At 30.6% G+C, this 13,488-nt stretch overlaps 2 protein-coding genes across 2 annotated transcripts in view; one reads left to right on the plus strand and one right to left on the minus strand.

Moving 5' to 3' along the window:
• Window positions 1–8,708, minus strand: part of LOC111617769 — a 28,502-nt gene extending 19,794 nt beyond the window's left edge. Inside the window, exon 1 of the mRNA XM_023359057.1 lies at window positions 8,393–8,708. The gene's annotated coding sequence lies outside the window, so the exon portion shown is untranslated. The remainder of the gene's footprint in view (window positions 1–8,392) is intronic.
• Window positions 950–1,886, plus strand: LOC111617770. The gene has a single exon (XM_023359058.1). It carries the CDS (start codon window positions 1,199–1,201, stop codon window positions 1,688–1,690), a length of 492 nt encoding a protein of 163 aa, XP_023214826.1. The 5' UTR covers window positions 950–1,198; the 3' UTR covers window positions 1,691–1,886.
• Window positions 8,709–13,488: the final 4,780 nt, after the last annotated feature.

Raw genomic sequence — 13,488 nt, forward strand, 5'->3', positions numbered from 1 at the left:
TCTTTGCAGATTTTGAAATAATAAGTAGGCTATATTTAATTTTAAAAATTATAGTTGATTGTTTCTTTTTAATAGAATCATAAGTTAAATATCTAATCTATTTTCAAAAGTTATCAAATTTCTAAATTGAGACTATTAATCTATATAATAAGTTCTATAATATTTAAATTCTAGGATTTTAAGATTCTCTTAGATATTAAATTTCAGAATATATAATTTGACATTTTAAAAAAGGGTATTTCCATATTTGAGTAGACCAAGTCTTAATTGTAAATGAACATTCATTTTTGTATTTATTAAAAAAAACTCAAAGGAGTTCTTTTTTTTTAATAAATACAAAAATGAATTTTACAAAAATACAATCCATGAGTTTTATTTTTCCAAAATCACTAAAATTAATACAATAAAATCTCCATGTAATGGACACTCCATTCAATGGAAATCTTATCATAATGGAAAATTTCATTTCTACCAGCTAGATATATAGCTTTAATGGAGTTCAATTTTTTTAAATTACCAATCAATGGCAATGTTCTAATTTTTATAATTGTATCTTTCATCATGTTTATTCTATTTTAAACTAAATTAACCTGATGATGACCAAAATGGTAGAAAATGTTTGTTTCTGCATTAAAGTTCCATTTTGGTTTTTTGGTTGCATATTTTAATTTAAATTAACTTTTAAGTAAACACTTTCAGACTTTCATCTGTCTGTATTCTATTTCACAGAATCTCTCTTATCCAGAAACAGAAAAAATTTTTTCCATATTTTCATCCTATTTTTCTCTATACAGTATAATGGAAATATACAAATGTGAATATGTTGCTTTTAAAGTGTTAGTGAACACAATTCAAAATCAGAAGATGCTGCCAATGATGAAGATCTTTATGATAAAGTTGGAAACAACTAACCACAAATATCACGTGCTCTAAGTTTTTCATCAAAAAGATTGATCTCACCTATAGAGGACTCTTGGAGGAACATTATTTTTGACAATCAGTTTACAAGCTATCCACTTGTACAAAGTCTACTAAACGACCATAAACTGACAGGTTGTTGAGACAATGAAAAAAATCAAAAGAGAAATTCCAACACACTTCAAAGAGGCAAAAGGTCAGCAGAAAAATTAAGTCTTTTTGGATTCCAAAAGGATATAACTTTGGTGTCTTATGTTCCTAAAAAAATGGAATAGTAGTGATGCTGCTCTCAAGCATGCATTATGATGCAAAAATTGATGAGATCACAGGTGATGAAAGAAAACCAAAAATTATTTTTCTTTACAATATCACCAAAGGTGGTGTAGATACTGTTGGTCAGTTATGTGCTACATATAGCATAGCCAGAAACAGCAGGCACTGGCTTTTGACTTTGTTTTCTGCATTGATGAATATAGCAGGAATAAATGCTCAAGAAGTTTATGAAAATAATACAGCAACTGGAATGATCCGAAGGGCCTTCATCAAAGCAATGGGCCTGAAGCTTATTGAACCTTATAATTTGCAAAAACAAGGCAACAAGCATCTCACAACTGAGCTGAAACTAAGATTGAAACGTTTAACAAAACAAAGCAGAGATGACCAACCTCCTGCCAAATTATCACAAAAGCAACGTTTCCAAGAAAAAAGACAGAAAAAACAGATTTCAGTGCAACAAGTGTCAAAAGTATCTACAGGAGGCCCTCAACTTTAGCATAATTCGCTATTTGGCACATTTTTAAAATTCAACTTTTTAACCTATCCTACATTGTTCCCGAAAATATTCGTGCTGACCTCATTGACCTGCGTGGGCGATCCCGAATATTTTCGTGTTTATATTGGAACGTTTTTGATACTAGATGTCGCTATGCGTCACAATTTTTATATTAAAACAAACTTTTAAAATATAATTTTTTTTGTTTCTGTATTATTCAATATATTTATTTTGTTTGTGAAACATAAAAAAATTTTTTACAATACAGTAAACACGATTATTATTTAAAAAAAATTTTTTTTTAGGCTTAACATCGACAAAAATTCAACATGGCGTCACAGGCAACAAATAAAAATTTTAACATCGAATAGGTTAAATATATTTTTGCCAATAATGAAAAAATTTGCTTTCATGCAGAACACTCATACACTATAAAGTGTGGTAGCTTGCTCCACATTCTCAGACACATTACTTCCTGCAATATTGGACTTCTTGGAATCGTAATCACTACTGTGTTGTTGTCCTTTTTACTACTATGTTGTTGTTGTGTACGGTACTGTATCCGAGCAAGAGGTCAAAACAGTTTCAGTCTTGCATTAGAGCGTGCATCAACATGTTGTGTGTTTTGCCAATTTATTTGTTTATGTTTAAATATTTCGTCCTTATAAATTGATAAACATCAGTGAGAAACAGAGAAACTGCAGTATTGATACGAACAAAAAGAAATTAAGGACTCATAAACTTCATACGATCAAGACATAGATGGAAATAATTAAACGTTCTGAAAACAGTAAATCTTTTGCTTCAATCGGACATTTGTATGATGTAAACAGATCTACAATATGCTCAATTTTGAAAAATAAGAGTAAAATTAAGGAATATGTTCAAAATTGTGGAAATATATCTTCAAAGATTGTTTCCAAAAGACACGGCATAGTAATGGATGAAATGAAAGATCTTTGTCATCATGGATTGATGATCAACATCAAAATAATGTACCTCTGAGTTTTTCAATTATTCAAGCTAATTATCTTAGTTTGCATGAAGATTCTAACAAGGTGTTTCAAACAAGTAATGGCTGGTTCGACAAATTTAAAATGAGATATTCTTTGCATAATATTAAATTCACTGGAGAATCGGCTGATGCAGATAAAGATGCTGTGAAAAAATTTATTTCCTCATTGTCCAAAATTATTGTAGATGGAGAATATTCTCCTAGCCAAATATTCAATGTAGATGAGACGGGTTTATTTTGAAAAAAATGCCTAATTGTACATTTTTATCGAAGGAAGAATCAGTTGCTCCTGGACATAAACCTTCCAAAAACCGATTGACATTGCTTCTTGGTGAAAACTTAGCTGGTGATTTAAAATTGAAGCCATTGTTAGTTTACCAAGTAGAAAATCCTAGAGCATTGAAAGGTAAAGATAAAGAATTGTTTCCAGTCATTTGGAAATCAAATAAAATGCCTGGGTTACTGCATTAATATTTAAAGATTGATTCCCTTTACATTTCATGCAGACAGTTAAGCACTATTGTAAAAATTATAATTTACAATTTAAAGCATTATTAATCTTAGACAATGCTCCAGAACACCCAAAATCTCTGCAGAATTTATACATGGAAATCAATGTTGTGTTTCTTCCTCCCAATACTACCTTCCTCATACAGCCCATGGACCAAACGGTGATAGCCACATTTAAACAATATTATATGAGGACAATATTGACTAAGGCCATCAAAGCAACTGACAGGGAAGATGGGCCAACATTAACAGATTTTTGGAAGAACTATAAGATATGGAACGCAATAAACAATATTGGAGACTCGTGAGCTGAAATAAAAGAGTCGACAATGAAAGGTTCCTGGAAACAATTATGCCCACAAATAATGAGTGATTTTATAAATTTTGAAGAAATACCATAAACTATCACAGATGAAATAGTTAGCCTAATGAATGAACTAAACTTGGACGTCAACAATGAAGATGTTAATGAGTTGATTGAATCTCACTCAGTACCTCTGTCAAATGAATACTTTATTTTGAACATTTGTCAGGATGAATGAAGCCTTTATGCATCCTGACAAATTTTTGACTATTATGGAAGAATGTGATCCCAATGGAGAATGTATATCTCAAGTAAGTAGGGCGAATGAGAAATATCACAGCATGTTATAGAAATTTTTATCAAGAAAAGAAAAAAAAGAGGTGGTATTCAACTAACTCTTGACAAGTTTATAAAGAAAATGCCCAAAAGCACTTAAACACACCTTGTTAACTTCATTATGCATACGTATTAATAAATAAACACTTTAAAACAGTTTTTGGTGCATATTTTTTTACATCCCTCTAATTTCGAACATTCAACATTCACACACACTTTCAGGAATCAATTATGTGCAAAAGTCAAGGGCCACCTGTATGCCTTAATCATATTATTCCTTGTTGTGAAGAATGTGCTAGTGATAAACCAGATAATGCTTCAGACCATGATTGTGTGTGATAAATAGATAAAAATTGATGTTGCTAACAATCACATGTTTTTGTTCATACACATTCTGCTTTATAATTTTCAGTTTCTTTTAAATGTAAAAAACTATTAAACAGCAAAAATAAAATAAAAAATTTTATAATCTCAATCATTTGGTTACTTTTTAAAAACAGGCCTCTGCAACTTAAAAAAACAAGTGTTCTTGTTGTTTCTCAACCCTCTTACAAAGTTATATTAACACACTGAAGTGAAAGAAAGACAGCATGATTTCAAGATTGATAGACATATGTTTACAATAAATTTTATATATGTCTGTTAAACAGATGGATAAATATTTTAATTATAACAAAGGAGTTACATATACCCCTCATGACCACTAATGTTACATATAGGAACATGACCAGTGGAGGGTATGTTGTACTTACTTGGGTAATGATATGGAGAAAGATATGACAGGTGATAGAGGGGAAAACTCAGTGGCATCCACAGAATGGATCAAAAGTAATTTGGCTATTCAGCCCTTTTCATTGGAAGAGATAGGAAAGTCCTTAGAAATACGATAAAAAACCAGGGATGAGGGTATAAAAGGACAGGAAACTCATCAAAGCTACCTTTTTGGAGGCCTTGCACATTGACATAAAAATGCTATAGAGGTACGTTTTGTAAGAAACAGAGGAAAGGATCAAGACTAATTTACAAATGGTTAAAGAACCATCAAGTGAACTATATAACTTCATTGACTTAAAGGTAAATACAGAATGTTTCTTAGTTATAAATCAGTGTAATGTACAATATTTTAAAACATTTTCAGATTATAAGTGCTATATAATTTACAGTGTGTCTAACACTCAATGAAAAGATTCTAGATTTAATATAAAAACAATATGTGAAAAGTACAGAATTGATAAAACCAAGACGTATAGTACAATCTTCGGTCTAAAAAAGAAGCTGTCTGAAATCAATGGAAACAAAGTTCAATTAGCAGGTCAAAAATAGGAACACACTCCAAGCTATATGAAGATCTGAACAACAGTGTGCAGGAATGGTCCATAGCAATGAGAACAAAAAACATTCCACTGTCAGGACCTATTTTACAGAAAAAAGCTCTGGAGCCTGCTCATTAATAAGGTTTGACAGATTTTAAGGTTTCTACAAAATGGCAAGAAAAATTCAGAAACAGACATGGAACTCTTTTTAAAAATTTGTGTAGATGCTAGAGATATTGATCCTGAAATTATGACAACTTGGAAAAAATACTAAATTGTTTTTAGATATGATCTCCATGATTTGTACAATTGTAATGAGACAACACTATTTTAGAGAATTGTTACCAAGCAACATTGTGCTAAGACATGAAAAATGTTTGGGAGGAATGATGTCCAAAGAAAGACAGATACTCTTTCTATGTTGCAATATAAAGATGAATTTGAAAAACCATTAGTCACAGAAAAATTAAAATCACCCAGGTATTTTGGAAAAATTAATAAAAAAATGTCAGTGATATAGGAATTTAATGCAAATGCCTGGATGATAGCTACCACAATGGAAAACTGGCTACATAATTTCAATAGAAAAATATAAATTTTATTTTATTTCTGGATAATGTTACATTCGTCCTCACATAACAATTACAAATGTTAAATCGGTGTTTTTTCCCAACAACACTATATGAATTTTTCAGCCCTTAGATTAAGGGATCATTATTAAAGCTCATTATCAACAATTGATGATTCAGGCTGAAAGCAACACCCGAAATTTGGAAACATCTGCAATGTTTTCAGTGGCTATGTTCAGTGAACTGAACAGTTTCAGAACTGTTGAGTATTTTTCTGCTGAATGCCCTCTACAGTAGCACTATTTCAGAACATGTTTGGTATTTTAACGTCATATTTAGTAATGTCTTCCATTTATGCTACCTATTGCTACCTGAAACTGACCAATGATGGCTGCATTTTGTTCCAATGCATACGTCACTCATTGTTCAGCAGATGTAACTATGTAACAGCTACTGATTGAAAGACCTTTGTTCAGTTACAACTGTTGACTCTGCTGAATGCAACCAGTATTGGATACCACTGAAGAACTGATAGTATCACTCAAGCAGTAGAAAAATCTTGTTTAAAATGCTTTAAAAAGGCTTGATTGAAGAGCTTTTCAGTTTCTGAGGAAGACAAAGATCTTCAGCCCCAGCAGCAACTTCAAGTCATTGTAGAAGATGCAGAAGTGAACATAAATTCCAAAGATTGCATTCTTTTTGACCAAATAATCAGAATTGAAGAAAAGAGAAATATAACTTTTAAATAGTTTAAGTAAGAATTCCAACACAATGAAGACAACAATGAAGTAACAACAGAAGACAAAGAACAGGAAGGAGAGAATCTAATTCAGTCATTTTTTAGTTCTTGCATTAAAAATTGTAAAAGAGATTTTTCATTCAGAAAGGCTTGAAATATTTATCCAGTATATTATAAGTAATTGAGAAAACAAGATCTTAAAGCAAAAGTGGCTGAGAACAAAAATAGATGCATTCAATTACTTCATTTTCACTTCATAAATGTCTTATAGTACAGTACATGATTTAATTGAAATGAGAGTCATTATTTATTAAAATGCTAGTCTATGCTGAATTAAAATACATTCTTGCTTAACTTCTACCGATTCCATAGAGGAAATTAAACTATATGCTAACAAGATAAGGAGGTGTACACTTTTTATTTTCATCATTTGATTTGTTTAATATCAAATACAATTTATTTTCCTTAATACAGTCTTCTATTGTGTACATTAAAACTACTATAGTCAACAAAAGATGTGTATAAAATAGATTATTAATTTTCAGTTCAATAGTAAATAATGGCACAGAAATTTAGCTCTTACATTGATTGGACATAAAATGTTTATATCATCAGATTATCAATATCAATGATATCCTCATGTATAAATCTTAAGTTCCTTATGCTCCTCAATTTTATATTTTATTTACTTTTTTCTCAGTTTTATACTTAGATAAGAAAAATATATTATATGAACATGAATTTTACAAATGAATTTAAGAAAAAAAATTTTCCAAGTGTCTGAACTAACTTGTCATGATATTCACATTGTCAAGAACTACAAACTATAATAAAACGATAAATTTTCAACTTGAAAGTTAAAATAATATTAGTTAATTACTTTCTTAGTTTTCAACTAGTTATCATGTGTATATACTTTCATTATAATTTGCAGATATAGACAACATAAATGTCATGACAACTTAGTTTAAACACTTGAAAATATTTTTTCTTAAATTCAATTGTAGAATTTGTGTTCATATAATATATTTTCCTTATTTCTTTTCTATCATTTTTTCAACTTTGTTGTAATATGTTCATATTTAAATGTATGTATAGTTTTCTAATTTAATTCTAAGTTTATAACTAATATAAAAAATGTTTTTGATAATTTCATTATTATAAAATAAAATTAATTACTATTAAATTAAACAATAAAACTGGAAACAGGCTTAAAGATTATAAACAAAAATTACAATTTTAACAACAACAAAATAAAAAGTATATAGTATTTACTTTTGAAAAGTTTTGAATCTGCACAGACATTATTTCTCATTAAAATAATAATAATTTTGAATGAATATAGAATATATTAGAATGATACAATGGCAAATAATTTATCATCATATACTTCACCAAATTTAAATGAGGAAAATTATATTAAAATGTCAAAAGTTTTATTGTTTTTATATATTACTACACTGTACAGAGATAAATATAAACAACATATATTTTTGTCAATATCTATTCAAATTAGCAACAATTCATTTATAAAAACTTAACCTAATAACACATATAACTAAGTAAATAATTGTACTGTCCATTTCATAATTTAATATATTACACATTACAAAATTTATTTTTGTAAAACTGAAGGTTTATTTTGACATATATATGTTTCAGACATTGCTCATATTAATACTGAATATAGAAATTTATTTGAAAACATTGCTATAATCGGTTATATATGGAGTTTAAAAATTAATACGACGTCAACTTATCGCTACGATGACTTATTACTAAGGAAGTACTATTGTAATTGAGTATATATAATACTCAATTACAATAGCAATTTTAAATGTATTTTTTTCAATAGAATATATATTTATAATTTCATAGCATTTTACTATATGTTAATTGTGAGATGCTACACTTACCATTTATGCAGGAGATAGAATGTTGCTTGATGAGAAAAGAATGTCCTAGTTATATTTCTCCCTCATTTTTCAAGTACTGTAGAAAAGTCAAACCAGTTACTGTCGAGCTAAAGATATTCGTTCGGCGAAATCATTAAAGTTTCACTGGAATAATAATTATAATTTTATGAAGTTTATATCGATGTAGCATGCCCTTTTCGTTATCACAGAGTAAATCGCAAAATGATTAACAATCCGCAAATATTCAGATACGAAATAGCATGCTAACTCCTCCGACATGCGCATTAGAAGAATAGTGTTTTGGAATTGTTTCGAAATCCAATACATAGTCTTATGAGTAAATAGACTATTTTTATATCTATTATATACAAAACAGCTTAAAAAGTTAAAACGTATGTAACTTTAACAATGGCTTATATTAATTATGTTAAAATTTTAAAATAAAATCTGAATAGAATATTTTAAAATTATATTTCTTTTCCAACGTAATATTGGATGTGCGTTATAAAAGAGATTTTAAATACCACTCGGATGGAAAGAAAAATCATATTTTTCAGGTTTCGTTCAGGTTCGTGTATGTATTTTCATCTATAAATATTTATATTATTCTCTGACAGTGCTTTTATCAAAACTAAATGCTATTTTCACGAGTTTTATATTTTAAAAAGTGACTTAAATAAAAAAATATACAAGAGAAAAAGGGAGAATTTATTCAAAAATTGCTTATACTGTAAAATATTCGGCGACTTTGGATATCAGATCGCTTTTTGTGTAACTACCTGCAAGGAAGTTTCTAAGATTACGAGCTTGCTGCAGCGATCGTGTTTGTGTATTGGTAAATAAATATGTCGGTTGTCTTTATTTTTTGTGTATTCAGTGTAATGTATTGACCAAAATAAGTTATGCGGCCCACTGTGAAAAAAGTTTGGTGACCCTGGTTTAGATCGAAGAGCTTACATTGCTGTAAGAGAACAATAGACCAAGAAAAACTTTAATCTGGTCAATATGTCTTTGCTTTTACGTTAGCACATTTTCGGATGTCAGCTTACATGTGGACTACCTCTTTTTTTTTTCTCTTATTTCATAAAATACGGCTGGGTTTCGGGACTCAAAAATTGGGCTATAAGTAGCAGATTGAGATATTTGAAGGGTTCTAGGCTACTACTTTTGGGAGACTTACTACTTTTTGAGTCACTTTAGAAATAATTTTGGCTACAATTCGAGGAATTCTGCTTTATTTTTTTATAAAATCTATCTGCAACTTGTAAAGTTCTCATCGAACACGTGCTGTTACTTGCAATTTATTTATATTGTTATTATTAATTAACGAAAACAGCATTCTGTATGCGTAGCCGTATTCCATTTGCTTAAGTGTTGATTTTGAATAATTAAACTGGTAGAGTTCCTAATTGCTCGTTTAGTTTGTATATAGTTAATTGGGGCTTCCATATCCTCATCTATCTAATGGAGGATGGACGACAGTGGAAATTTATGGGTCTACAATTATTTCAAATTGCAGTCCAACCAGATCGCAACAGCAAATCTCGTTGGACTGCAATGCCTGAAGAAATGTTAATTATCTTAGGCTGCGTACACACTAGGCGTTTTTAAACGCGCGTTTAAAAACGCCTAGTGTGTACGCAGCCTTAATTGGATGTTTTGTGTTTTTTAAAGGACTTTTTTTTTACCTTTTGGCGGCATGAAGCCTAAAAAGGAAGGCCTGTCGCCATTAATGTGTATGTGTAGTCTGGAATGCAAAATAAATGGTGATTCCTCTTGGACAGACTTGTCTTTGATATATTTAATAATAATCCAACCATCGGACGGAAAAATTCAACAAAAAATACTGTATTTTTATTCAACATTTACCATCAACGCATGCTGAATGTCGACATTTGCCGGTGTAAGTGAGAAATACTGTAATGATATTTAGCAAATATTTCGTACATACACGAAACAACTGTGTGAATGCTGACATTCACCGGAGACTGTTGACATTCACCAGATAGCGGTCATTCACAGTAACATTTAAATATAATCAGTAAAAAAATATTTGGATGCAAATAAATGATTTCGTTATAACAATTCAAATTTAGATTTTAATATCTCTTTGGCCATCGGCCGTTGCGACCGATGTTACCGCTTCCCGGGACGTGGACCCAGAGGTTGAATTTTGGGAAGCGTGTTAGGGTTTTCCCCCTACTCTTTCCGCCCTGTGGGCACTAAGAGGGCCTCTTATAGCAGGCCCATTATGGGTTCGGCCAGGCCCACAATGGGGCGACTGGGTGGTTAGGGACGGGGCCCGACATATTCGAACGGACCACCCTTTGAAAAGTTCCTGGGAATTCGATCCCGGGTCCCCCAGAGCGGTAAGCTGCTACCTTGACCGCTCGGCCATCCGGCCTAGCGTGTTAGGGTTGTAAACGGTGTTGTTTATAATGCATGTGAATGGAATGGTTGGTGATTGGGTGCGACGAACATGTCGTTGTTTCTGTGCGTGGATGTGAATTACTAAACTAACGTAAGTACAACAAGAGAAAAAAAAAAAAATAGAAAACCTCTTGCCTTCTTATCCTACGTTAGTAAATTGAAACTAAAACCTTACATTTAAATGTAACTTCAGAAATAGCAATAGAAAATTAATTTATTTTATTAATTTAAGATAATAAAGGAATGATCCAAAATATTTAAATTCAATTGGGTCAAAATAATTTTACTACTAAACACAAATACTACAAAGAGCACTACATACAGTAGAGCGTCGTTTATCCGAAGGTCGGTTATCCGAAGGAATTCCAGTCGACAGATTTAAATTTTTGCCAGTGCTATGGCGCTGTAATCTTTGGCTATATCTTGGGCTACTCAAATATTTTACGTTTTTGATACTAAATTAACTTCTGAAGTATAATTTTTTATTGTTTTTATATTTTTCAATATATTTATTTTGTTTGTACAAAATAAAAAAANGAAATGAATTACTGAAAACTTTAAATAAATATATATAAGATAAATATATTAAACTTTGTCTATGGCTTTATTATAAACGACAATCACAACATTCCTGGTGCCCACCAGTGACCGAGCGGTCTTCGTTCCTGAATACTTGGAGTTCGGTCGTGGGTTCGCGCCTAGCTCGGACGGGCTGGCCACATGGAGGAAAAAGCTGATGTTGTATATGCGCCACGGTACGGAATAAATTAATGACATTAATGCTCACTCAGGGTCTAGAACGTTTGTGATTCACGTGAACGATTTTTAGAGTATGATAGAATGGTTTAGTGAGCTTAATGTGAACGTTTTGGATTGACCACGGATTACTCATGACTGGCTTAGGTAAAGGGAATTTATTAATTAAGGCGTCAACCTACCACTTTGAGAAATGACAACCCCCAGGAATTTTTCACGGGCAGTCTGTTCCGGATATGTCGGATCCAATCCCTCGCCACGCGGCTGCGCCCTTTGTGAGCCTGACTGAATCCACAACGGTTAATGAAAAAGGTTCTCGAACTGTTCACATGACAGAAAGAACCAAAAATAAAAAAATATGTCCAAATTAAAATTTATCGCATTTTCTGTTTAGCGTAGAACTTTATTCGCTTTTTTTTTAACCTTATAAAATTTACTGATAATCTTCCCTTATTTTAAAAGTAGAATCATCCAGGTACTTAACTATGTGTAAACAAGTTTCAATAATCGATATCTAGATAAAGAAGCCTATAGATAATATGATAAATAAGTGAGAATTCTGATCAATAAATGCCCATATAAACGGAATAAGAAGAAACGTTAAAAATTTCTATGTCGACCTTATCGGATTTAATTCAACCGAATTTGGAATCGCTGAAAATGATAGGAATATTTATTATTGAAGAAATTCATCCTGTTAAAAGAAAACTGCACGTAATATATAAAAGTTTTATTGTGTTATCATTATTGTGGTGTATATGTTTAATTACCATTCCTAATATTATTTCCAAGGATATGAGGTTGTTGCTATGTGATATACCAGACTTTTGGTTCTACGTTGATGCCAACTTCAGAAAAGGTTTAACAATAATAATGGCATATATCTTATCATGTTACTTAGTTTTAAATTCAAAATCAACTCGACAAATTTATAAGACAATGATATTATCAATGGAAAACATATTGACAGATCTAACAGAAAAAAATAGAAGAAAGTTAATTTCTGAACAAATTTCATTAAATGATAAATATTTTCTTTGTGTTAGTATAATAAATGCGTTGTTTTCCATCACAATTTCCATCATATCTACGATAATAAGACTTAATTATACGGAAACTTTAACACTTCATCAGCATTTTTGTTGTGTTTTTACAGTTTCAGTAGGGACAATTTTATGTAGTTTTGTATTGTACTTTTTAAATTTTCAATATTTATTAACGAGATTAAGCATTGTGGTGTTAAATCAATTTCATTCTAACCTCGAGAAAAAATTACTGAGGAAAGAAGAAATACGACTTCGTGATTTTTTGAAAATTATATCAGCTTCCTTCAACTTTATCTATTGGATTAATAAACTTTTGAAATCTTTGCATCTTTTGCAGATGTTATGTTTTTTAGGAATTCAATTCACGATTTTTTTTATTGCAGTAATTAATAACTTCAACAGTAATATTATATTTTCGTTGATAATTTTTGCATTTTTAGCTAACATCTCCTCCTTTGTTTACTCGACGAAAATTCCATTAGTTGTAAGTATGTTAGAGCATTTTTTAACGTTATAATCAATAATATAAAGAACTTGATTAATGCAAAAAACAGTATTAAATTTTATAACATTTCAATTTAATTAATATTAGTTATACAGTATTTAATTTTATTATAACTAATTATAGAATGTGCTGGTTTAATCGTAAATAAAAATAATGGAGTATGTTCACGGTGATCAAAAAATAATAGATTCATCACGCTGAATAGTCGCCCAACGGGTCCTAGTTCCGACTTTATGGATGTGGATGCTTTCTCTCGACCATTTCGGATTTCGGCATATATTGTTGGGCTGTACTATTATCCTGGCCGATGTCCCTAGAAAAGTTTTATTGTATTATCATTATCGTGGTGTATATGTTTA

Source organism: Centruroides sculpturatus, unplaced genomic scaffold (genome assembly GCF_000671375.1).
Source record: "Centruroides sculpturatus isolate CEXI.00-Female unplaced genomic scaffold, Cexi_2.0 scaffold1749, whole genome shotgun sequence".
NCBI classification, from domain to species: Eukaryota; Metazoa; Arthropoda; class Arachnida; order Scorpiones; family Buthidae; genus Centruroides; species Centruroides sculpturatus.

What these genes read in the sequence shown, in the direction of transcription:
- LOC111617770 (XM_023359058.1), top strand. Translation starts at nt 1,199, where the DNA reads ATGCTGCTCTCAAGCATGCATTATGATGCAAAAATTGATGAGATCACA.